This window comes from Sceloporus occidentalis, unplaced genomic scaffold (assembly GCF_023333645.1).
Source record: "Sceloporus occidentalis isolate IW3139 unplaced genomic scaffold, rSceOcc1.0.p SCAF_2, whole genome shotgun sequence".
In the NCBI taxonomy this organism is placed as follows: domain Eukaryota; kingdom Metazoa; phylum Chordata; class Lepidosauria; order Squamata; family Phrynosomatidae; genus Sceloporus; species Sceloporus occidentalis.
Window position 1 is genome coordinate 4,077,212 of NW_028316982.1, and position 24,660 is coordinate 4,101,871.

Consider the following 24,660-nt stretch of genomic DNA (forward strand, 5'->3'; position numbering starts at 1 on the left):
AGTACCTTCCCAAACCACATATCCTAGGCTTTCATAGGATGGGGTTGCATAGAATAGAAATTCCTCTCCAAAAACCATAAAGGGCCTGATGATGATGATGATGATGATGATGATGATGATGATGATGATGATTTACTTTGTTATTTTTGTGCCTTCAATTAATTTCTGACTTATGGAGACCTTAAGGCAAACTTATCATAGGGGTTTTGTGGTAAGACGTGTTCAGAAAAGGTTTGCCATTGCCTTACCCTGAGGCTGAGAGAGTGTGACTTGCCCAAGATCCCCCAGTAGGTTTCATGCTAAGATGGGAATTGAACCCTAGTCTCCAGACTCACAGTTCAGCACTCAAACCACTATACCATGCTGTCTCTATTGTTGTTGTTGCTATTGTATCATCGTCGTCGTCGTCATCTACTTATGTCCCACCTTTCTCCCAATATAGGTACTCAAGCCTTTGCCCCTCCCTGGTTTACAGATTTCTTGTTTTGCAGGTGACTTAGCATATTCTGTCAGAGAGCAATAGTTCCGTCCCAAACTTGAGTTGTGAGCCTATGGCTCTTTAGGTTTGTCGACACAAAAATTGTGCAGTGTTCTTTCCCTCAATTGTTGTGTTGTCCTCCCTTGTCTACCATGAAAGTATTCCTTGCATTTCCAATCTTTCCTTCTTTGCATAATCACATTTCCTTTTTGTGTATGACATTTGAAATTTTATGTGGATTTGACATTTCATTTTACCTTTTTGACAAGAACAGGAACATGATGGACAGATAAACCAGACAGATAAATGAGGCCCCAGAGGAAGTTATGGAGAAGTAAACATACCTGTAGATATTCAGTATCATGGCCTGTATCCAGTTAGGTAAATCCACCACTGAAAGGGCTGGCATCATATTTTCAGAATTCACTCCACATAGATGGACAATATGATTACAATCTAATCAAGAGTGTTCGCTATGACCCATAAGGCCCTATCTGGCTCAGGTCCAGATTATCTGAGTGAACCAAGGTGCTGCATGCCAAATGCATCTGAGGAAGCAGACTTTAATTTATGAAAGCTCATGCTGCCAACTTCTTTTTTTCCAGTTAGTCCCAAAGGTGCTACAAGATCTCTCTGCATACAGGCTAACATAGCTATGTCTTTGGCTTCCGACCTGGTGTAGTGCTTTGAGTTTTGGACTATGACTCTAGAGACTAGGGTTCAAATCCTTGCTCAGCCATGAAAACTCACTGGGTGACCTTGAACAAGTGGCCCTCTCTCAGCCTCAGAGGACAGCAAAGACAAACCCCCCTCCGAACAAATCTTGCCAAGAAAACCTCACAACAGGTTTGCGTAGGGTCGCAATAAGTTGGAGACTACTGGAAGGCACACAACAACAATAAGCCAGTTTATCTGAGGGACAGGGTTGTCCCTATATGAGCTTGTCGATGTTTTGAGATCTTATAGGCTTTTCTCTGGATCCCACCATGCTCAGGTACATCTGGACATGGCTTGGATCCAAGGTATCTGAAAGACCTGATCTCCCTCTACAAGCCGAGGTGACTGTGAAGATTGGCAGGGAGAGCATTCTCTCAGGAGTTTATGACACGGGAGGAATTTCTCTTAATTTCGAATGAAAAGCAAGTGGGGCCAGAATGCATTCATGTGAATTTGCTATTTCAGCCAATTTACATGAATTCGAATTGCGTTCAAACTGACTTCCCATTGCCCGAAAATAGCTTGCCATTGCCTGAAATTGCATGTGATCACCTCTCACACAATAACGTGAAACCCCATGATTGCTTTCGGGTTGCCATTGGATTATAATTTAATAATAATTTGTTTTATTTATATACCGCTATTCCAAAGATCACAGCGGTGAACAGCAAGTAAGCTAATTAGCAAGTAAGCTAATTTGCCCCCAACAGTCTGGGTACTCATTTTAGCGACCTCCTCGGTAGGATGCAAGCCTGAGTCGAGCTTGGGCCCTTTTGCTGGTCTTGAACTCGCAACCTTGTGGTTTTGAGTGAATGGCTGCAGTACAGGCATTTAACCACTGCGCCACCAGGGCTCCTTATTATACTTCCAATTTCCCTTGTTTGATACCGTCCTCAGTCCTACCACCTTCAGGAGCATGGTTGGTGAGGGAAAGGGGCCTTCTCCATGGTTGTTCCAAGGCTGTGGAACTCCCTTCCACTGGAGGTTTGGTTGTCCCCCTCCCTGCTCTCTTTCTGCTGGCAGGTGAAGACATTTTTATTCAACAGGTTTTTGAATTTTAACTATGGAACAGCAGGGTCAGTTCCAGTCAGTACTGGGATGGGAAACTGTGAATGAGTACCAGGTGCCATAGGCTATATTCCAAAGGAAGGAATTGGCAAAACCACCACTCAATATGGAAACTACAGTGCGTCTGTGCCATACACGGCACACTATACACAGCTTTCAGCTTACGCTGAAGCCGTGCGGCAATAGCATTCATGATGCACATGCACATGGCGCATGAGTGCCGCTGTGCCGCCATACCCGAGCCCCATTATATTCAATGGGACTCGAGCATAGGCGGTTTTCACCTTATGTGGGGGGGGTCTGGAACGGAACAGATATCCCACATAAGGCAAGGGTCCACTATATAAAGCTCTATGATGAGAGATTGAGGGGCTGTACGGACTGCCCCAAAGGGGCAGCCTGCAGCCGTCTCTATGCCAAATCAGGCTGCAACAACCGCACACCATGGCCCTGATCTCACCTTCCCACAGCACAAAAAGAAGCCGCAAAAAGCGGCTCCTTTTTGCGCCGCAGAATGGACGCCATAGCTGCTGCCACCATGGCTTTTCAGCACTCCTTTGGCGCTGTGTCATCTAGATGCAGTGCCAGAGGAGCACTGTGACACCGCCTGCCATGTGGTGCAGTGCATGGCATCATGCAACCCTGGGGGCAGAGTCAGGGCATGCATCGTCTGGACGCCTTACCCCAACTCCGTCCCCAGGCCAACTTTTATTGCCGGTCTGCACAGCCCCTTAGAGAGCTGGGTATGTTTAGCCTAGAGAAGACACGATTAAGAGGTGATATGATAGCCTAGTTTAATATTTGAAGTGGTGTCATACTGAGGATGGAGCAAGCTTGTTTTCTGCTGTTCCAGACATTAGGACATGAGAATGGATTCAAACTACAGGAAAAGAGAGTCCACCTCAACATTAGAAGGAACTACCTGAGAGTAACAGCTGTGCGACAGTGGAACACACTCACTTGGAACGTGGCGGAGTCTCCTTATTTGGAGGTTTTCAAATAAAGGCTGGATGGCCATCTGTCAGGAGTGCTTTGATTCTGTGTTCCTGCATGGAGGGGGGTGGACTTGATGACCCTAGAGGTCTCTTCCAACTCTAAGATTCTGTTATTCTGTTCCTTGACTAAGAAAACCTTAAGTTGGAAATTCATGGGGTCGCCACAACTGGACAGGAAACTTGAAAGCACAAATGCAGACAGATGGGTACTATTACTCAGCCCTTTCAGAATTAGGTGGATTAAAAATGCAGATACATCGACAAGGCAGACTGGTTTCAGCTGCCAATGTTTGTGCCAAGAGAGGTGAACTAACAAGCTTTGGGCATCATTAATTGATCCAGAGAGGTGGCAAGGGGTGAACAAGAACAGTAGGAAAGGGCTAAGATGCTCCCCCTAGATAATCAAAAAGCAATTTTTTGCCTGCAGGCAAAGATTGGTTAATCTCCTGCAGGTGCAAAAGTACACAGTTTTGATAGCTTCCATTAATGGAAGAGCATTTACTAATTTTATTAATAACAAATGGCCAGATGCCAAAAAGAACCATGGCTGCCAGGTGTGGCTGTGTTGCCAGCAGATATAAACCATCACAAAGGAAAATTCATGGAGAAAAGTTCCATCAGGAGTTTGAGCTAATGCTTCTGGCGAGCTTCCCCACCTGACCTTGTGTAAGAAAAACCTTCAGACCATTGTATGAATCTACTGCATTACTACTTGGTGATGAGTTAGTTTTAAGATTAATTGTATTATTTTTATTGATGTATTTTATATGTATTTTATTATTGATGTATGGGTTTTAACAGACTGTAATCCCGCCTCGATCCATCTGGGAGAGGCGGGAAAATATAAATAAAAATTGTTGTTGTTGTTGTTGTTGTTGTTTTTATTATTATACACCAGGGATCTGCATTTGGAAAACGTGGATGTTGGCAATTGCGATTGAATCTTAGAGTTGGAAGAGACTCGTATGGCCATCCAGTCCAACCTTCTGCCATGCAGAAATACATAATCAAAGCACCCCTGACAGATGGCCGGTGTAAAAACCTCCAAAGAAGGAGATTCCTCCACCCTCCCAGGGAATGTGTTCCACTGTCAAACAGCTCTCACTCTCAGGAAGTGGAATCTCTTTTGCTGGAGCTTGCATCCATTGCTCTGTGTCTTATTCTCTGGAGCAGCAGAAAACAAGCTTGCTCCCTCCTCAATATGACATCCCTTCAAATATTTAAACAGGGCTGCCATATTACCTCTTAATTTTCCAGGCTAAATATACCCAGCTCCCTAAGTCACTCCTCATAAGGCATGGTTTCCAGACCCTCTACCATTTTGGTCGCCCGCCTCTGGATACACTCCAGCTTGACAATGTCCCATGTGGCTGATTCAAGATATCACTGTTTTGTGGATTTTAGTTGTTATTGTACTGTTATATGGCCAAGCTTCTACCCCTGAATATGTAGTAGATGTGATAAGGTAAAGATCTGTCGAGAGGGCTGAGAGTAATGATTGGTGAAATTTCTGAGTGGATTTTTGAAAAAGCTCAGATATGACAATTGCTTGAGGAGTGAAAGCCAGATCTGTCGAGATTAGGAATTAGTTGGGTTTAGGAATCTGAGGCTGCTGCCACTCTGCAGAATGAATGCAGTTTGACACCATTTTAACTGTGATGAGTTATTTAGCTTCCTCTTTCAGGAAGCTCTGGTGCTACAACAAACTACAAATCCCAGGATTGCATAGCATTGAGCCATGCCAGTTAGAGTGGTGTCAAACCGCATTATTTCCGCAGTGCGGATGCAGCCATGGTTGCATAGTGAGATACCAGGCAGGCATGTTGGGACATATACAATCAGTCCTACAATGGAGTTTATCACACTGCGGCTAATTTTGGCATTAAAGAGAGATTAAAGCACATTTAAAGCATCCTGCAAATAAAGTGGAAATGGCAAGTAATTGCGTGAATGATTATCACATGCAATTGTGCAAATAAAGTTATATCGAAAATGTATCGTCACTGAAATCCCAAAAGTAAAAAAGATGCACATTAATGCTTCTTTGTGACCACTTTAATGGCAGGTTTTGTGTGATGTCATGTGAAATCATTTTGTGTAATTACATATTTTTTTTCCGGGATATTCATGGGATAAACTCTCAATCTCCTTTGTGTGATAAACTCTCTAGTCAGTATTCAGTAGAAAGATGGTGTGGCACAGTCACTGCATTACTCCATGTTATGTGGGTGTATAGTTTCACTACAGAAGCACAGTGTAGGATCTTCTGTTCCAAATTTCGCTGCGTCCGTCCAACTCTTCTTGCTTTGTAACCGCCATGTTCTTGCTTCCCAGTTGTACTGGTGGTCGTGTTTGGCATCTGCTGGGCCCCCTTTCACACCGACAGGCTGGTCTGGAGTTTCATCACCCACTGGACCGACGCGATGCAGAACATGTTCCAGTACATCCACATCATCTCGGGGGTCTTCTTCTACCTGAGCTCCGCAGCGAACCCAATTCTCTACAATCTGATGTCCACCCGCTTCCGGGAGATGTTCAAAGAAGTGATGTGCCATGGCCATTCCAAAGCAAAAGGATCCCGCAAGCGTTCGCCCAGCAGCACCCGCGCCACCATGCGCAGCACAGTCTCTGAGCACATCACTGGGGCTGATGGGCACCCTCTTTCGGACATGAAGGAGTACGAGATGGACCCCGAGGGGGAGAATGCTGAGGAACGTGAAGCTCCATTCCTCTGAGAGTTATTCCCAACTGGTCAAACTCCGAGGGGGAATGTGAGCGTTTTGGGGCAGGGACCCAACATTTCTGCTTATGCTGCAAAAGTGCCATGAACATGGATGTTGTTGTGTGTTTAAAAATAAATAAACTCTCAGTTGTGTTCACTCCCAATTGCTTTTGATCCTGAAGCAGGCCTTATTCTCAGGAACTCACCCAGAGGCTCCACGATCTTGTAAACCAAGTGCTACAAATGGACAGCCTCTCAAATGCATGAAAACGTGTTAAAATAGCCTATTCTGCCCGCGCAAGCACCCCAGAACCCAATAGTGCCTCAGATACCACCATTTTTCTCTGCAGTCCATCTCAAAATGGCAACAGGAAGTGGTGATATCAGATCACTTCTGGTCGCCATTTTGGGAGGGAAATAGAGGTACTTGTTTTCGGGAATGCTGCCAGGAAAAGAGTGGGGTGTCTGAGGAGAAATTGTCCTGTGGACTCCATGGCCTTGCCCACCCCTGAATTAAGGTGTCCAAGAAAAAGGGTTGTCTTTGTCTCCACCATTTGTTCTCAGACTTCCTAATTCAGGGGTGGGCAATGGCATGGAGTCCAGGGTACAATTTCCCCCCTGACTTATCCACCCTTTTAGCCAGCAGCCCAGAGAACAAAAATACCTCTCCTTTCCCTCTGCAGTCCTTCCCAAAATGGCAGAAGATTAGAAAGAGACTGACAGCCTCGACAGACCCGCCTTCTAATCTTCTTTTGTAAATATGTGCTTTCCAGTTTTTAGTTCTGCTCCTTCCCAAAATGGCAACAGGAAGGGTCCTGATGTCACTTCTTGTTGCCATTTTGAAAGGGACTGCAGAGGAAAACTGAGGGGTTGGAGTTAATATTGTACTCTGGGGTACTAGTGGGGGTATTTTAGCATGTTTTTCATGCATTTGTGGGGCTTCTGTGTGGTTTTGAGTCAGAAAATTCCCAAAACCACCCTGAGTACAGGTATATTTTTTAAAACAATTGGGGGACTCTGGGGCCTGGTGAGCAGCTTCAGAGGCCACACTCTCCCCACTTCTGCCCCGACCACAGGCCCATGTTTTCAGTGTGCACTTTCCAAAGAGTTTAGTTCTGGTACAATTTCCAGAATGGAAGCTCTGAGAAGGATGACAATTGTCGTCATCTTCAAACTCATAAAACTAGATAGGATGGCAAGGTACGTGGTGGGAGTAGGAAGGAAAAAACCTGTGCAGTTTTTCTTGTTCACGATGGGTATGTCCACACTGCAGAATTAAAGCAGTTTGACATCACTTTAACTTCCGTGGCTCAGTGCTATGGAATTCTGGGATTTGAAATTTTGTAAGAGATTTTGCCTCCCCTGTCAGAGATTAATACTGCTAATAATAATAATAATAATAATAATAATAATAATTTCTTACCCATCTCTCCCCACAGATCAAGGTGGGGAACAACAATAACTAGCAAACAAACAACACCATTTAGAAAACTCTGGAGCCCCACAAAGCTACAAATCCCACGATTCCATAGGATGGAGCCATGAGTGACAATTAAAGTGGTATCAAATTGCATTATTTTTGCAGTGTGGCAGCAACCAATGAGAAAGAGTAGCTTAACACCTCAAGGTAGCCTGTCAAGGAAGAGGTGCCAGATTATTCCAATGTGAAAGATGTGTTTGTAGAAAAAAAGAAACAGACAAAAACACTTTGGGGTTTTCTGCAAAATGTGGTCGCCTGAATCCTGTTGATCGCTTACACACCTGTAAAGAGTTGGATATTTTTTTCTGTTGCCTGCATTCAGTTCCAGAGTGCAGAGGCAGTGTTGTGCAATGATGCCATCATGGATTTGCGCGCACTGGCTGCACATTTGGCTTTAGTTGTGCAACATTCAGCACAAAGGCTTCATAGCCCAATTAATGTGTAACTCTGCATCCGGACCGTTACAGTACACAACCCTAATGTAGATTCTCAGCTAATGTTTCCTGTGCAAAATAATAATAATAATTTTTGGCATGATCCCCCCCACCAACTATTTCTTTGCAAAAAAAAAAGGAAGTCCCAAGATGCAAAAATGGAGAAGGAGAAGGAAGCAAGCATAAAAATGTTCACAATTGTAGCCAAGGGTCCGTAGGGGAATTTTATTATGTTGTTATTAGCCCAAATATTGCAAGAGGGGCTGGCTACAAGAGCCCACCGAAATCGCCCTCCCGATATTTATACGGAGTAGACCAGGGGATCCCAATAAATAAAGCTGAGACGGATATTAATAACTAGATGTCTAATTTATTGAAATAGGGGAAAACACATATGATTCACTGGCATACACACACACATACAAGGCTCAGGAAAATTAAGGTTGGAAAATGGGAACAGATTTCAGGCGTTACTAATGGAGATGCTTACCAGAATGTAGATTCCCTCCGGGAAGTGAATGAGGTGATGGACAGTGAGACAAGCCTGCTCCGCAACCTGGGTTTGAGCAGAAATGCCGGCTACCAAAACAGAGGTCCGACTGACGTGGAGTAAGTAGACCTTGTAAATGGCGCGCTGAGCAGCCAAAGTGGGGACTTTTTATAGGCCAAATCTGGCCTGGGGCAAAGAGGCTGGCCTGGCCGAAACAAAGGTGTCCTAAAGATTTTCTTTTCACCTGGATGTCTGCTTTAGATAGTATAAAGGGCTTATGCCTCTCGGACAATAAGTTTGAGGAGGAGGTTGATAGCTTCAGGGAAGGCAATCCTTTCACTCTTCCCAGCCTTGAGATAAGCCCTTCATGCGACTTCCCCGGACCCTCTGAGATGTTAATATGGGTGCTCCCTCAGGGGAGGTGTACATGTCTTCTCGCTTTGCCAGTAATGGAGGACAGGCTGCTAGAGTTCATCCAGGGGTCATTAAGGGTTATCATTGATTCCAAAATTTATATTGCAGCATGGGTAACAGCAATCATGCTTAGTAGGGAGCAAACATGAAATTTTTCATTCTTGCATGTGAGAACAAAATAAGGGCGAATTGACATCTGTAAGGTGGAATCTCTGCACAGTCTTGTGATGCCAGGGAGAGGAAGCACTACAGGAGCTTTCTCTTCCAAACATCAGCTCTCATCAGGGACCAAATTTATCATGAGATCAATTTACACTTGGAAAACTGTTGTGTGTATCTGTGTCTGTGTGTGTGTCTTTAGGTCACCTGTTGACTTGTGGCATACCAATTAATTTCATAGGGTTTTCTTAGGCAAGGAATCCTCAGAGATAGTTTTGCCAGTTCCTTCCTCTGAAACTTTACATACAGCACTTGAGATTCGTTGGCAGCAGGGTGACCAGCTGTCCTCCTTTTCCAGGGCATGTCCTACATTTCAGCCTTCTGTGCAGGAAAAATGTCAAAATATCCTCCGTTTTGGGCATGACTCAGAAGCATGGATTTATATTTAGAGTATATGAGTGTTTTTAGCTTTTATTTTGCAGTGCCCTACATTTTTCTTCAATGTCCTACATTTTGCAGGCCTTCTCCTCCTCTGCGGTTAGGATATCTGGTCACCCTGGTAGGTTGTCTCCCATCCAACTACTATGCAGGACTAACCCTGCTTAACTTCCAAGATCAGACATGTCCAGATACCGGCAGCTTTAATGCTACCCTTACAGCAAATCTGAAGAAGTGGAATGAAATACATAAAAGCTCACGTTGAAATAAATCGGTCTCAAAGGGGCTGCTGGAGTCTCCCCATCCCTTTTTTTGCTTTTTATTCTTTGATTAATCTGAGAGGCTGGGTTATTTCTATGAGTTCTGTACATGGCTGCAGGGGAAAGAATAACTGTGAAAGAGTAAGAATTTGGATGACACAGGACACAATATTGTCATAATGTATTTGCCGTGTTTTATGTATGAATATATTTCTATATTATATATGTCATGGATTGTTTATCTTGAAGACTGAAGTTTTCTTTGGTGGTCTCCCAGCTCCTTGTAGTTGAAGTTCCATACCTGTGCCTGCACTCTAGTTGTACCAAATTTTTATTGTGTTGTGGCCACTACTGTTGCTGCTCTATACATTATTTGCACACACCCTTGAGAGGGTCTGGTTTGTGTCCCTATACCAGGAGGAAGGCAGGATATTATTATTATTATTATTATTATTATTATTATTATTATTATTATATCATAGAATCATAGAGCTGGAAGGGCCCCATGAAGTCCAACCCTCTGATTAATGTAGGATCTCCAGCAAAAGCATCCCCAGTAGAGAACTATCCAGCCTCTGAAGACACCCAGAGAAGGAGACCCCAGTCTCATTCCCACTTACAAATAAATCGGTTTGTGATCCGAATCGATGGATCGATTCGACAGTGGGGCATGGTTCACACTACATTTGCCCCAATAGCATTTTTCCCTGTAAAATAATTCACTTGTGGTTCACATTCACGACTGAATTGATTCAAAATGGACCCACTCCAGCCAGTCAAAGGGCAAATTTAAATCAATTTCGATCTGCATCTGGTTCACACTTGCATGGAATCGTTTTATCCCAAAAGATGCAGGGGGAAATCAGCATCAAAACAACATGGTTTAAATCGGTCTAGTGCATGCCCCTCCCTCTCTGAATCACTTCAGCGATTTGGTTCAAGTGGGAACCACGGTCATTTGAACTGGTTCAAACCAATTTGCGATCCAGTTTAAAAGGTAGTGGGAATTAGGCCCCCACCATCTCGCTAGGCCAGTGATTCCCAAATTTTGGTCCTCCAGATGATTTGGACTTCAGCTCCCAGAATTCCTGACAGATGGCCAAGCTGGCAATGGCTTCTGGGAGCTGAAGTCCAAAATATTTGGAAAGACCAAAGTTTGGGAACTACTGCTCTAGGAAATTAGTTCTGTTGCTGAATGGCTCCCATTGTCAAGAAGTTCCTTCTGACGTTCATTTGAAACCTACTCTCTTGTCACTTCAAACTCTTAGACCTGGTCCTAACTCCTCTGCTCTATTCCAGTCCTTGAGATATATAAAGAGTGGGATCATGCCACATGTCATTATGTCAGGGGAAGCCTAGTGGCAAACCTCCTCTGAATAAATCTTGCCAAGAAAACCTTAGTACAGTATAGGATCACCACAAGCTGTACCTTCAGAAACCTGAAGAACAGCAATTTAAGAACGGCAATTTAGGAGATCTGAGTCATCTTTCCCAAAACTAATATAATATGGACCAAATAGCTAGAGATTTAGATCCTTGATTCAAAGTCGAGCTGGAGGTTCAGCGAAATCAGATTGCAGGATCCTTCCCCAGCTGTACCACTACTGACTATAGCTTGGGGTCATTTTAATCCTCCTTCATGTAAAAGAAAATGCTGCCTGCCTATGTCATTTTTTTTTCTTGTCGATGGCTAGTTTTTCTGAATGCAAAGACTGATGGATGGACGGATTTCTTTTCCCCCAAGAACGTGCAAGGCTATTTGTGCAGCAATCCTGGCCCACCCATGTTCTGAAATGGTGCAGTCCAGAAAGAGCTACACCGTTTCATTTTTGTGGCTGTGTGGGTCATTTCCCAATAATAGAAGGTTTTGGAAGCCTTTCCAACTGGCTGAAACAATTGCTTGCGTATAACACAGTGAGACCATCTGCAGTCAAATAAATAATGGAGAAGACATTTTGCAGTTCTTCCCTATTTGGGCAGATGGTTTGGAAATGCAATTTACTTGGGCTTGCTTGCAAAAGTATATAGATAGGCACCCTATTCCCCAACTCTGCTTTTGCGGGCAGAACCTGGCATGCAGACGGAGGCAGATTTCCTAAATTTTCTTTAATGCAGAATGGGGATTTTTTTCAACTTTTATTTATTGTTCACCTTTTTCATTCAAGGCAAAGCTGTGTTTTGTTATTGTTTGTTTTTTAAGAAGAAGGAACATTTTATCAGATGTAATTATGAAAGAACTATATTAAAAAGTAGAACAGTCAATATGACCGCTGTGAAGACACACCCAACTAAAGATGGTGGCAGATTTGGGTGTGCAACGCCGGTACCCTGGTGAGATCAAACTCTTCTACCCAAAAAGGTTCTGAAGCTGAATGTAAAGTTCAAAAAGGGGGAAGTTTAATTTAAAGAACAAAAATAAAAAGTTTTCTCCTCCCCAGCTCTAGATAACTTGAAATAAAAGATACTTTACAATTTGAGTTTCAGCAACCTTCAGGATGTCATCTCTCTGGGTTTGATCTCCTCACTCAATGGAGCTGGTGCAGGGTCTTTCAGCTCCTGAATTCTTTGACTTGATGTAGGTAACTAAAATGGCTAACTTGCTCTTGGTAACTGATTTGGCTAACTAGTTCCTGGTAATTGATTCGGCTAACGTGTAAGAAATGCCCTTTCCGGCTGCCTGGGCCTGTTTGCCACCAAAAGACAGCTCTCTGCCTGCTCACAGCAAAGACTGCTCCAAACTAAAAAGCCTCTAGCTAAAGCAGAGCATGTTGGGAAGGGGCAAACCAAACCGTCAGACAAAAATCATGTCCGTCAGGACTGGATGCGAATGGGTGCACACCGGGGGATGGAATAGGGCCTCTTGGAGGACGTATTCGTGTGCAATAAACTCCATTTTCTGCAGCACGCGCGCGCACACGTGCGTCCTCCTTCCATCCCCAGAATGTGTGCGATAAGGTCCTAACTGTGCAAAAGATCAGGTAGTACTAGGCTGCATCTACATTGTAGAAATAATCCAGTTTGACACCGCTTTAACGGCTGCATCTCCATCCTACAGAATTTGGGGATTTGTGGTTTGTTGTGGCTAACAGAGAAGGCTAAATGTCTCACAAAACTACAATTCCCAAAATTCCATAGTATTGAGCCACGGCAGTTAAAGCAGTGTAAAACTGGATTATTTCTGCAGTGAGGATGCAGTTGTACTAGTCTACAAAACCTTATGTTACAACTTCTTTCATACAGTTAGCCTCAAAGGTGCTACAAGATCGTTTTGAATTCTGATTTTCCAGATTAACACAGCGATCTCTGGATTCCGCTCCAATGGAAAGAACAGGGAGAGGTTCCTATGCCACACCAAAAAAGAAAACACATTTCCACAAACCTTTTATTTAAAAGGAACCAAGTGTGTATGCAAAGTGAAACAACCAGGTCAGGCAAGAGAACAAAAACATGTTGCCCTTTTTCAGAGACCATTTGAAAGATGCTTCCAAAATGAAATTGAGGGATGATTTTTTCCCCCCACCAGTCTCCGGTTTTCTCATGATTTCTTCCATTTTAGTATCCAAACTAATAGATGCATGTTTTTGCAACATGCTGGCTTATATATTTTTCCCTTTTTGTCTCTGGTTTGCTATTCAACCAAGTTTCCAGAAAAAACAAAAAGAAATTGGGATAAATACAATGTCTGTGTCACCAGCAAGATTAACTTGTTATATAGAACTGTTTCATTCGTAACTTCTTACTTCCACACTGAACTTTAGACAAAATGTTATCTCCCTAAATGAAATCTAATTTACTTTCAAATGGTGGATAAGACTTTGCAATTATTTAATTTTGCTGGGAAATGAAGGGATCTAATTGTGTGCAAACGGATTTGAAGGTTAAGTTGCTTCATCAAATTAAAAGACTTTCTCCCAAGACAACCCTGGCCATCCACAGCCGTAGTTTTTCTCCCCTCCATCCCAGACTAATTTTCATTTCAAGAATTACAGTTGTCATTCAAGCTCTGAAACTAAATTGAGAAGACGGACGGCTCTGTGCGCTGCAGGCTCTTCCCTGTTGCCTTCGTCTTTTAAAAAGTGGATTTTCTGCAATATTTATTATCCTGCCAAGAGGGAATTTTCCAGCTTTATCTAAATACAGATTTTAAAAACACCAGCCGCTTGGCCCACTCTTCGAGTTCTAAGTGAAATCCCTCTCCTGGGATATTTTTTATTTGCTGCTTCTTTATTACCTTGGAGAGTATATATATTAACAGCTTCTTTTCTCCTTAAAAACTCTAAATCAAAGAGCCTGTCTAATTGCAAGGAGAGTTTTAAAAATGTATGCCAGGGGGGTGGGGGGCAAACACACTGAACTCAACCAAATATTTCTTGTTGTTCTGCGCCTTCAAGTTGTTTCGGACTTATGGTGTCCCTACAGTGAATTTATCATGGGTTTTGAGGGGTAAGATTTGTGGCCACTGCCTTCCTCTGCACCCAAGGTCACCCAGTGCTTTCCATGGCTGAGCAGGGATTCGAACCCTGGTCTCCCAGCATCGCAATCCAACACTGTAAATGCTATGCTCCTCTGGTTCTCAACTAGATATTTGTTGCTTTTGCTATTTGCTGCCAAGTTGACTTTGACCAATGGCAACCTGGACTGAGTGACTTCCAAGAGCTGCGGTCATCCAAAGTCCTGCTAAAGTCTTTCAAATCCAGGGTAGGGTTTCCTTTATAGAATCATTCAACCTGTAGTACACTCTCCCTCCTTTCCTAATGCCTTCCCATTTACCAAGCATGATCATCTTTTACCAAGCATGTCATCTCATGATATATCCAAAGTATGAGAGCTTTGGTTTAAGTCATCAGGGCTCCTAGGGAGAGTTCAAGCTTTTATCTTTGAAGTAGTCCATGATATCCAAGTATTGTTGTTAAATGTTGTCAAGTCAACTTCATCTTGCCTTCCACTTTACCAGACATGATGATCATCTTATGGCAACCATATGAATGAGAGTCCTCCAAGCCACCCCTGTCATGAAGAGCCCTGCTCAGCCAACCATGGCTTCCATGACTGAGTCCAGTCCATCCATCTAGAATGAGGTCTTCCTCTTTTCTTACTGCCTTCAACCTCCCTGAGCATTATGGTCTTTTTTTCTAGTAAGTCATGGCCAAAGCACAACAGTCATCTTGGCTTCTAGGGAGAGTTTGGACTTGATTTGCTCTCAGACCCATTTATTTGTCCATAGATCTCTTCTCCTTCACCACATTTCAAATGAGCTGATTTTCTTCCCATAAGCTTTCTTCACTTCCAGCCTTCACAACCATACACAGAAACTGGAAAGACAATGGCACAGACAATCCTGACTTCAGTATTCAGGATCTGTTCTAATTCTTTCACAGCTGCCCTTCCAGGCCCTTGTCTTCTTCTGGTTTCTTGACTGCACTCTCTATTCTGATTAAGTACTGAGCCAAAGAATGGAAAATCATGAACTATTCCAATGTCTTCATTATCTGCTTTAAAGTTATGCAAATCAACTGCGAGCCAGCATGGCATATTGTTCTGAGCACTGGACTATGACTCTGCAGATCAGGGTTCGATTCCCAATTCGGCCATGGAAGCCCACTAGGTGAACTTGGGAAAGTCATATGCTCTCACCTTCAGGGGAAGGCATTGGCAAACCTCCTCTGAACAAACCTTGCCAAGAAAACTTGCCAACAAACCTTGCCAAGAAAAATGATTAGGATCACCACAAGTCAGAAACAATGTGAAAGTACACAACAACAACAACAACAACCTGTGGTCATTATTTTTCTGTTATTAATGTTCAACTGCAAACCTGCCTTTGCACTTTATGCCTTGACTTTCTTCTGTAATTATTCCAAGTCTTTGCTATTTTTTGCTAGTAGTACAGTGTCATCTGCATATCTCAAACGGTTGATTTTCCTTCCTCCAATTTTCATGCCTCCTTCCTCCATGTCTAAGTGTAACACTGAGTTTTTCTGGACACTGCACATGAATTAGCAGAGGCATTAATCCTGTTGGTAATCCCAACTAGGATAGACTCACTATATCAATTATTTAATTGTGAGTCACTATATATGTACTGTAAATCTCATTGAATCAGTGGAGATACTGTTTGGAGATACTATTCATATATAGACCAGTGTTCTCAGGTATGGAATGGGCTAAACCATATAAGAAATTTGATGGGTTTTTTTCTGAATAAAAACCTCCAAGTAGAAATCTGGGTTGAGGGCAATAGGCATGCTTCTTTTAATGCGCACAGGCTGAGTCTGCATTATCCAAAAGGCTTAGGGCCAGAAGTGTTTTGGATTTTAATTCTTTTTTTAATTTTGGAATATTTACATCTACATAATGAGACATTTTGGAGATGGGGCCCATGTCTAAACATGAAATTAATTTATGCTTTGTATACAACTTATACATATAGCCTGAAGGTAATTTTGTGCATAATATTTTTAAGAATTTTGTGCATGAAACAAAGTTTGTGTACACTGAACCATCAGAAAGCAAAGGCGTCTCTATCTCAGCCACTCATGTGGACAATTTTGGGTTTTGGAATATTTTGGAATTCCTAATAAGAGGTACTCAACTTGGAAAAACTTCTTCCAGAACTGTTCAACTGTGAAACAGACTGACCCAGAAGATGGTGGACTCCTCTTTGGAAATGCTTAAAGAGAGGATAGATGGATATCTTTCTGAAGTGCTATAGCTGTACTTTCCTGCAAGAAACAATGTACAAACTGAAGATGCCAGCCACAGATGCTGGTGAAACGTCAGGACTCTTCTAGAACATGGCCACAGAGCCCAAAAAACTCACAAAAAACTATGGATGCCGGCCATGAAAGCCTTTGACTTCACAATGTACAAACTACATTTGCACAATGCAAATGCAGCACCAGAGGACGTTGCTTCAGTCGTAACTGATGGCTTCCATGTCAGTGGGATGGAGATGCCATTCTGGAGTTTAGTGCAAATTTTAGAAAAGCTACTCAAGATGCTGAAACCTTGTTCCCAAAATAGGTTTGGGAACAGTAAAACCACCAGTAGCCATTGGAGTGGACACACTCTCAGCCCCAGAAAACCCTGTGATAGAGCCACCTTAGGGTCATCACAAGTTGGAAACGACTTCAAGGCAAACAACAGTTCTGCCACAGAGTCTGAAAGAATCAGCAGATGGTTGCAATGTATGACTAAGCTGATATTGGAATTGAACTTTGTTTCCAAGTCCCTCTAGCTGAAAGGCTCCCTGCATTTTTCTCTCCCTCCTGGCTCACTTCCAGCCCCTGGGCTGAACCGAGAGGCCAACACACCTGCAGGGACGGAGGCACTGGCAGTAAACTCATACATCATATGCTCAGAGAGTTTCCACAGATGAAAGCCTAGACGTGAGTGGCCAAGCATAATCTGAGGGCAGTCAGCACGATAAAAGGTATTAAATGAGTTATAGCACATAAACTAGGAAAGTTGCAGCAGTTTGCTTTTGCCTGAGCTTATTGGAAAGGCAAGAGTCGCCCCTCATCTCTTCCCTGTCTCCACTGCTGAGTTAGAATCCTAGAATCCTAGAGCTGGAAGTGACCCAAGGGCCATCCAATCCAAACCCCTTTGGCCATGCAGGAATTCACAATCAAAGCACTCCCGACAGATGGCCATCCAGTTTCTGTTTACAAACCTCCGAAGAAGGAGACTCCACCACTCTCCGAGGCAGTCTATGCCATTCACATTGGTTATTCGATAATGTGAATCTTTCAGAAACACACACAACACCCTGCCCTGAAATCAAATACCCTGGGCTTTGTGGGTTTGGGGGCAGCTCCTGAAAAGGCCTACTCTGGTGCACTTAAAATTAATGTGAACAACATAGATTGTACTCACATTCTACTGGGATTAATTTCACCGTCTAGACAAGCCCTGAGTTAATTCAGTGCAAACTGGTACTTTCACACTTTGAATTCAGTTTGCAAGGAATTCATAGAATCATACAGTTGGAAGAGACCACAAGGGCCATCCAATCCAACCCCCTTCTGCCATGCAGGAAATCTCAGTCAAAGCATCCCTGACAGATGGCCATGTAGCCTCTGCTTAAATACCTCCAAAGAAGGAGACTCCACTACACTCTGAGGAAGGAGTGTGTTCCACTGTCGGACAGCCCTTACTGTCAGGAAGTTCCTCCTAATGTCGAGGTGGAATCTCTTTTCCTGTAGCTTGCATCCATTGTTCTGGGTCCTGTTCTCTGGAGCAGCAGAATTGAAGCAAGCTGAGGACAAAAGGGGAAAGTGGAAGCAGCTGGAAATGTGGGATTAATGACAGATGATTAATTAGGACTGTTCCTTCCAAATTGGGACAAATGAGGGTCATGAAGAGTAGCATGGTGTCTACAAAGACAGAGCTGCAGTTTGGGAGGTCCCTGGTTCAAATCTCACCTCATCCAAGCAGACTCTAGGTCCCCTATGCTAAGGCACATGTATTCAGTCGCACTCTGAGCACAAGAATGTCAACAAGTAAACAAAAACCCAGAATTGGCTGGCTTTATTCATTTATTCATTCCAATTAACTGGGGCAATGCCTGCCAAATCAGGAGAGTTGGAGGGTATGTAAATACATGCCTTGAATACATTCAAATGAGTGGCAGTAAACCTGTGAAGAATCAACTGGCATTGCTGCCCCTTTGCCATCGCTTTTCATCCAGAGACAAGAAGTGAAGCTGGGCAAGTGAAAGGGCTGTGAGAAGGAAGCACAGCACAAAAGAAGATGCTTTTAGAAATGGGAAAATGTGACATTCACATATTGCACAGAAATGTCACCCACTCAGTCTTGGCTGTCAGTCCTCTAGTCGTAAGGCTATTAAAAGAACAACAATGGAAGTAGATTGCTAAATGGCCACAGTTCTTCTTTGCTGGAATTTCACAACTCAGAGGGTGCATCCACACTGCAGAAATAAAGCAGTGCAAGACCACTTTAATTGCTATCAAATCCTGGGATTTGTAGTTTGGTGAGGCACCAGAGCTCTCTGATAGATCGGGTTGGATAGACCAGGTTGAATGCAGCCATGACAGGTAAAGTGCTGTCAAACTGCTTTATTCATGCCACAGAGCAGCAAAGAAGGCAAAATGTTGCACATAGTTTCATGCGGAAAATCTAATAAGGCCACAGTTTGCATTTTCACAAGACAAATTGCCCTTACTAGTTCCCTTTTTTTCCTAAGAAAAGGGAAAAACTGATAAGAGCAATTTGTTTAACGTGGCTATAGTTGTTTACAATATTCAAGAAGACTTTCCTTAACACTTTTTCTTCTCTATCCGTCTGTGTGCCCTCCACTCCACCTCCAGTTTTTGAAACGCAAGACAGGACCAGTGGAAAGGTTGAGTCAAACTTGGCTATAAGGTAGCACCCAATTCATTTGTGGGGTTCTCTGTCCCATACATATGTGCCTGTCTACTTATTGTGTCCCCACGAACAACATCATCATCATCATCATCATCATCATCATCATCATCATCATCATCTATAAAGCACTGTAGAATTTACACAGCGCTGTATATAAAATAAAATGGACCTGTCAGTGGTGTACATTTTAGAGTTTTCTTAGACAAGGAATATTCAGAGTTGGTTTACAATTGCCTTCCTCTGAAATATAGCTTAAGGCGCCTCGTATTTCTAGGTGCTCCTCCATCCATATTCTAACCAGGACTGATTCTGCTTAGCATCCAAGATCAGACATAATCAGATGCTTCAAACTGTAGTACAGTACTGTACTCTGAGTGTACTAAGAGACTAGGGTTCAAGTTCTGGCTCAGCCATGGAAGACCACATGTTGACCTTGGACAAGTTGCACTCTCTCAGCCTTAGAGGAAAGCAAAGGCAAATCTCATTTGAACTAATCTCACCAAGGATGTCTTCTGGATTACTTTAGATAAATTGGAAACGACACAACATCCATCCCACATGGGAGCCCAGGGGTACAAGGCTTTGAGTGTTGCATTTGATGAGTATGTATAATATAAAGCCAATCTCACGCAATGCAGTGGATCTTGCTCTTTGCTATGCTGATCCACGTGTGTGTTTTCATATACCGGTATGTTTCAGCCTGGTTTTTAATTCCCCCCCCCCAACTATTTGTGTTGGTTTTTTTACTTTTGTATTTTGTGGATTTTTAACAATGTTTTTTTTTTAATTGTTGTAAACCTCTTTGAGATGTAATCTGGGAAAGAGGCCAATAATAGCTAGACAGACAGACAGACAGGACCCTGGGAGACCAGGGTACAAATTCCTGCATGACCATGGGAACTCTCTTGATGGCCTGGGCAAGTCACGCTCTCTCAGCCTCAGATGAAGGCAATGGCAAACTTCCTCTGAACAAAATCTTGCAAGGAAAAGCTCAGGAGAGGGTTGCTAAAAGTTGGGGTTGACTTGAAGGAACTGGGAGGCAGAATGTAATGACTGGGGCGACCAGATGCAGGGTCAGGGAGCAATGGCCACAGGATCCTTTTAGGCTTCTGGTTTTTAAAAATATATTCTGTTCCAGTGGGAGAGCCACATCAGCTGGATCTTGGCATCTTCACATCATTCCAAAGACTCATGTTATGAAGTCATCTCTTCCTTAGCTACAAAACTCTGACTGTTGCACCCGGGTGACTCACCCTTTGGTGCAGGTTCAAGCTTTGAGCATTGCTATCATTCACCACTTTGGGTATAAACACTCTGCCAGAAGTCGCAGCTGGTGTCTCTTTATGGTGTGGCTGGAGCAGGGTTAAGTCCTGAAGGCAGCCAAGAAAATGAGTGGTCTCTCTAGCCTCCTGTCCTGCCTCCCTTGTTTCTTTCTTAGAGAATCGCAATGCTTGGGAAAGTTTCTTTCATGGACTACGACTTCCAGAATCCTCCATCAGCATGCTGATATTGGCTGGGAGAATCTGGGCATTGTAATCTAAAGCCTAAATTGAGGGAAGTAATTCTGGCTGTTCAAATGAATCATAGAATCATAGAGTTGGAAAAGACGTTAAGGGCCATCTAGTCCAACCTCATCCTGCCATGCAGGAACTCTCAATCAAAGCATCCCCCGCAGATGGCCATCCAGCCTCTGTTTAAAGACCTCCAAAGAAGGAGACTCCACCACTTTTGAAGGGAGTGTGTTCTACTGTCAAACAGTTCTTTTACTATCAGGAAGTTCCTCCTAATGTTGAGCTGGAACCTCTTTTCCTGGAGCTTGCATCCATTGTTCTGGGTCCTGTTCTCTGGAGCAGCAGAAAACAAGCTTGCTCCCTCCTCAATATGACATCCCTTCAAGTATTTAAACAGGGCTATCTTATCACCTCTTATCCTTATCTCCAGGCTCTTATCTCCAGGCTCCCTAAGTTGTTCCTCATAGGACATGGTTTCCAGGCCCTTCACCATTTTGGTTGCCCTCCTTTGGACACATGGCTCCAATTTCTCAATGTCCTTTTTGAATTGTGGTGCCCAGAACTGGACACAATATTCCAGGTGGGGCCTGACCAAAGCAAAATACATTTGCACTATTACTTCCCTTGATCTAGACATTATACTTCTATTGAGTCAGCCTACAATCGTATTGGCCTTTTTAGCTGCCGCATCGCACTGTTGACTCATGTTCAACTTGTGGTCTACTAGGACTCCTAGATCCCTTTCACACGTATAATTCTCCTTAAGCCATGTGTCCCCCATCCTATATCTGTGTGTTTCTGATTTTTTGCCCTAAGTGTAGTACCTTACATTTCTCCGTATTGAATTTCATTTTGTTAGCTTTGGCCCAACTTTCTAATCTGTTCAGGTCATTTTGAATTTTGATCCTGTCTTCTGGGGTATTAGCTACTCCTCCTAAACTGGTGTCAACAACTGCATCATTTCTACAGTATAGATGTACCCCAAGGGGAATTGGGAAGCTGGGCTGGTAAGGTGCATGTCTTTGAAGTCACTCTCCTTACCCATTGAAATAGCTCTTCCAACCATGCACCAGTAGGTTCAGAAACTTGAATAGGTTCTTTAAAAGTCATGCTTAAACCTGGGCTAGATTTGTTTCCCCACTGACATGAAATTCACCAGCTGCCCCTCAGCAAGGTATTAACTGAGTAGCTGAGTTCTGCCCAATCAACTAGCAAATAACCAAATGTTGATTGTTGTCTCGCTGTATCTTCAAAACTTGCCTCCCATCTGCTAGGGCTCTGCCCAGTGGGTCTATGTTTTAGTAATCAGTATCATCGTGCATTTTATATTTGTAGAGTATCTTGTTATGAGAGCCCTGAGATGAAGCCAATATCCCCTGACTAAGCCACAACAGGTGCTAAGAACAAACACAAGTCTTCTTTTCCATCAGGCCTGGGCTCAACCTGTCAGTGGGAATTAAGGGAAACACAACTAATGAGAGACTCCAGAAAATCATGTGTGCTAGGATTCTGCATTTTGAGATGACTGTGGATTTAAAATGTATTATTATTATTATTATTATTATTATTATTATTTTATTCACAACAACAATAATATTTTCTTAACCACCTCTCCTCGAAGCTCACAGACGAGTACCACAAAGCTTAAAACACATAGAACCCTTAAACACATTAAAAACACATAAACATAGCACACATTAAAATAATCCAGACATAAAATTAAAAAAATATACCATTTTAAAATGCAGAGTTTAAAATTAATTGGGTCGGCCTGCAGAAATAAGTAATTAATGCTGTTTGAAAATCCAGACAGCATGTTTAGCTGTCAAATCTCTGCTGGCAGGTCATTCCACCATTTAGAGGCAGCTGATGAAAATGGCTTCTGGGTGATAATTGCCAGTCTAGCCCTGGCCGCTTGAACAGAGTGGCCAAATGTCCTAACCGCAAAATGTAGAACATTCAAGGAAAACGTAGGACATTACAAAATGAAAGCTAAAAACACTAATATAAATATAAATGTATACTTCTTAGTCAGGCTCAAAATGGAGGATGTTTTGGAATCCATCCTGGACAGAAAGATGAAATGTTGGCCATGTCCTGGAAAAGGCCATCTGGCCATCCTGGGCTTGAAGTAAAAGTCCTCCAGAGGACCTGAGTGTATGGGGCGGATTATACTGGAGGAGGTGATCCTGTAGGTAACCTGGTAATTACCCCAAATACCTCCAAGAGTCTGGCCATTAAGGCTTCCCCCAGATATTGGTCTGAAGTTACATAGTTAGTGGTTGAGAATGGAGCATGGTTGATTAGAAAGCTGACATGTCCAAAAGGATTACATTCAATAGTGAAAGCAGCTTCATTTATATACCGCTTCATACCACCTAAGCAGTCTCTAAGCGGTTTACAACAGTAAGCTAATTCCCCCAACAAGCTGGGTACTCCTTTTAGCAACCTTGGAAGGATGCAAGGCTGAGTCAACCCTGAGCCCCTGATTGGGATTGAACTCACAACCTTATGTCTGTTGTGAGTTCAATAGTGCCATTGTATTCTGCTTTGGTCAGGTCTCATCTGGAATAACACTATGTCCAGTTCTGGGCATCACAATTCAAAAAAGACATTGAGAAGTCAGAGCATGTCCAAAGGAGGGCCACCAAAATGGTGAGGGTCTGGAAACTATGCCTTATGAGGAACAACGGAGGGATCTGGGGATGTTTAGCCTGGAGAAGAGAAGGTTAAGAGGTGACATGATAGGCCTGTTTAAATATTTGAAGGGATGTCATATTGAAGAGGGAACAAGCTTGTTTTCTGCTGCTCCAGAGACTAGGACCCAGAGCAATGGATGCAAGCTGCAGGAAAAGAGATTCCACCTCAACATTAGGAGGAACTTCCTGACATTAAGGGCTGTTTGACAGTCAAAGACACTCCCTTGGAGTCTGGTGGAGCCTCCTTCTTTGCAGGTCTTTAAACAGAAGCTGGATAGACATCTGTTGGGGTTGCTTGGATTGTGTCAATGCTAGCGAATTCTGGGAACTGTAGTTTTGTGAGATATTTAGCCTTCTCTGTCAGAGAGTTCTGGTGCCAATAAATTACAATTCCCAGGATTCCCTAGCACTTTCCCTTATGGTTTGTGAGTGAGTGACTGCAGTACAGTCATTTAACCACTGCGCCACCAGGGCTCATGACATTCATAGCTGGCTCTAGGTTCCTTGGGGCAGCCACCAAGAAGACCCTATTTTCCATCCCCACCAGCCTTGTCTGAGAAGGTGGTGCGACAGAGAGAGAAGAGCCTCCTCTGAAAATCTCAGGGTCCAGACAAGCTCACAAGTAGCCACAAACAATATCTCTAAAAGACTGAATGCCAAAAAAAGAGAGATGACACTCAAAGTATGAGAAATTTCCCCCTGAACCAGTTTTAAGGGTTTTCCTTATCTACAAAGTGACAAGAATCAGCCATGGGCAAGAGTGAACAAAAATGAGGATTGTCAGAAACTCCACTGAACACTGAGAAAGAGAGGAAGAGGAGGAGGAAATTGGGTCTCTTATCTGGACAGCAATTGTGCCACTGACTTAGCCTGATATTAGTTCGTTTTTCTGAAGACTGGCAGAGCCACATGTGCAGAATTGCCAAGCAAACAGAGAAAGATGGGATATAGAACCATGTTCTTGTATTTCCTTTAAAACAAAATCAAGGGGGGGGGACTATTAGCTGTGAAGTAAACTAGACAAAAACCAAATGGGAAAAGGAGTTGGAGAGAAGCGGAATTACTTAAGGCCAGGCTCCCAGGAAAAAGACATAGAAAAATCTCCACTGAGGCTCTTCCATATTGGTCTAAAGTCACATGGGTCTTTGGGATATAGTTCCAAAACACAGTACAGAAATAATTCAGTTTGAGGCCACGTCAACTGCCCTGGCTCAGTGCTAGGGAATCCTGGGAATTGTAATTTATTGTGGCACCCAAACTCTCTGACAGAGAAGGCTAAATGTCTCACAAAACTACAGTTCCCAGGATTTGCTAGTGTTGACACAATCCAAGCACCCCCAACAGATCTCTATCCAGCTTCTGTTTAAAGACCTCCAAAGAAGGAGACTCCACACTTGTCCAAGGGAGT

At 43.2% G+C, this 24,660-nt stretch overlaps 1 protein-coding gene across 2 annotated transcripts in view; it reads left to right on the plus strand.

The window, feature by feature from the left end:
• LOC149317887 (neuromedin-U receptor 1-like) overlaps nucleotides 1-6,280 on the plus strand; it is a 32,137-nt gene extending 25,857 nt beyond the window's left edge. Inside the window, exon 3 of one of the 2 annotated variants that reach the window (XM_089507472.1) lies at nucleotides 5,593-5,834. In XM_089507472.1, the coding sequence (XP_089363598.1) occupies nucleotides 5,593-5,736 (144 nt within the window). In that variant the 3' untranslated portion in view covers nucleotides 5,737-5,834. Of the gene's footprint in view, nucleotides 1-5,592 lie in introns of both variants that reach the window. The other variant, XM_089507465.1, reaches the window with a different exon arrangement.
• Nucleotides 6,281-24,660: the final 18,380 nt, after the last annotated feature.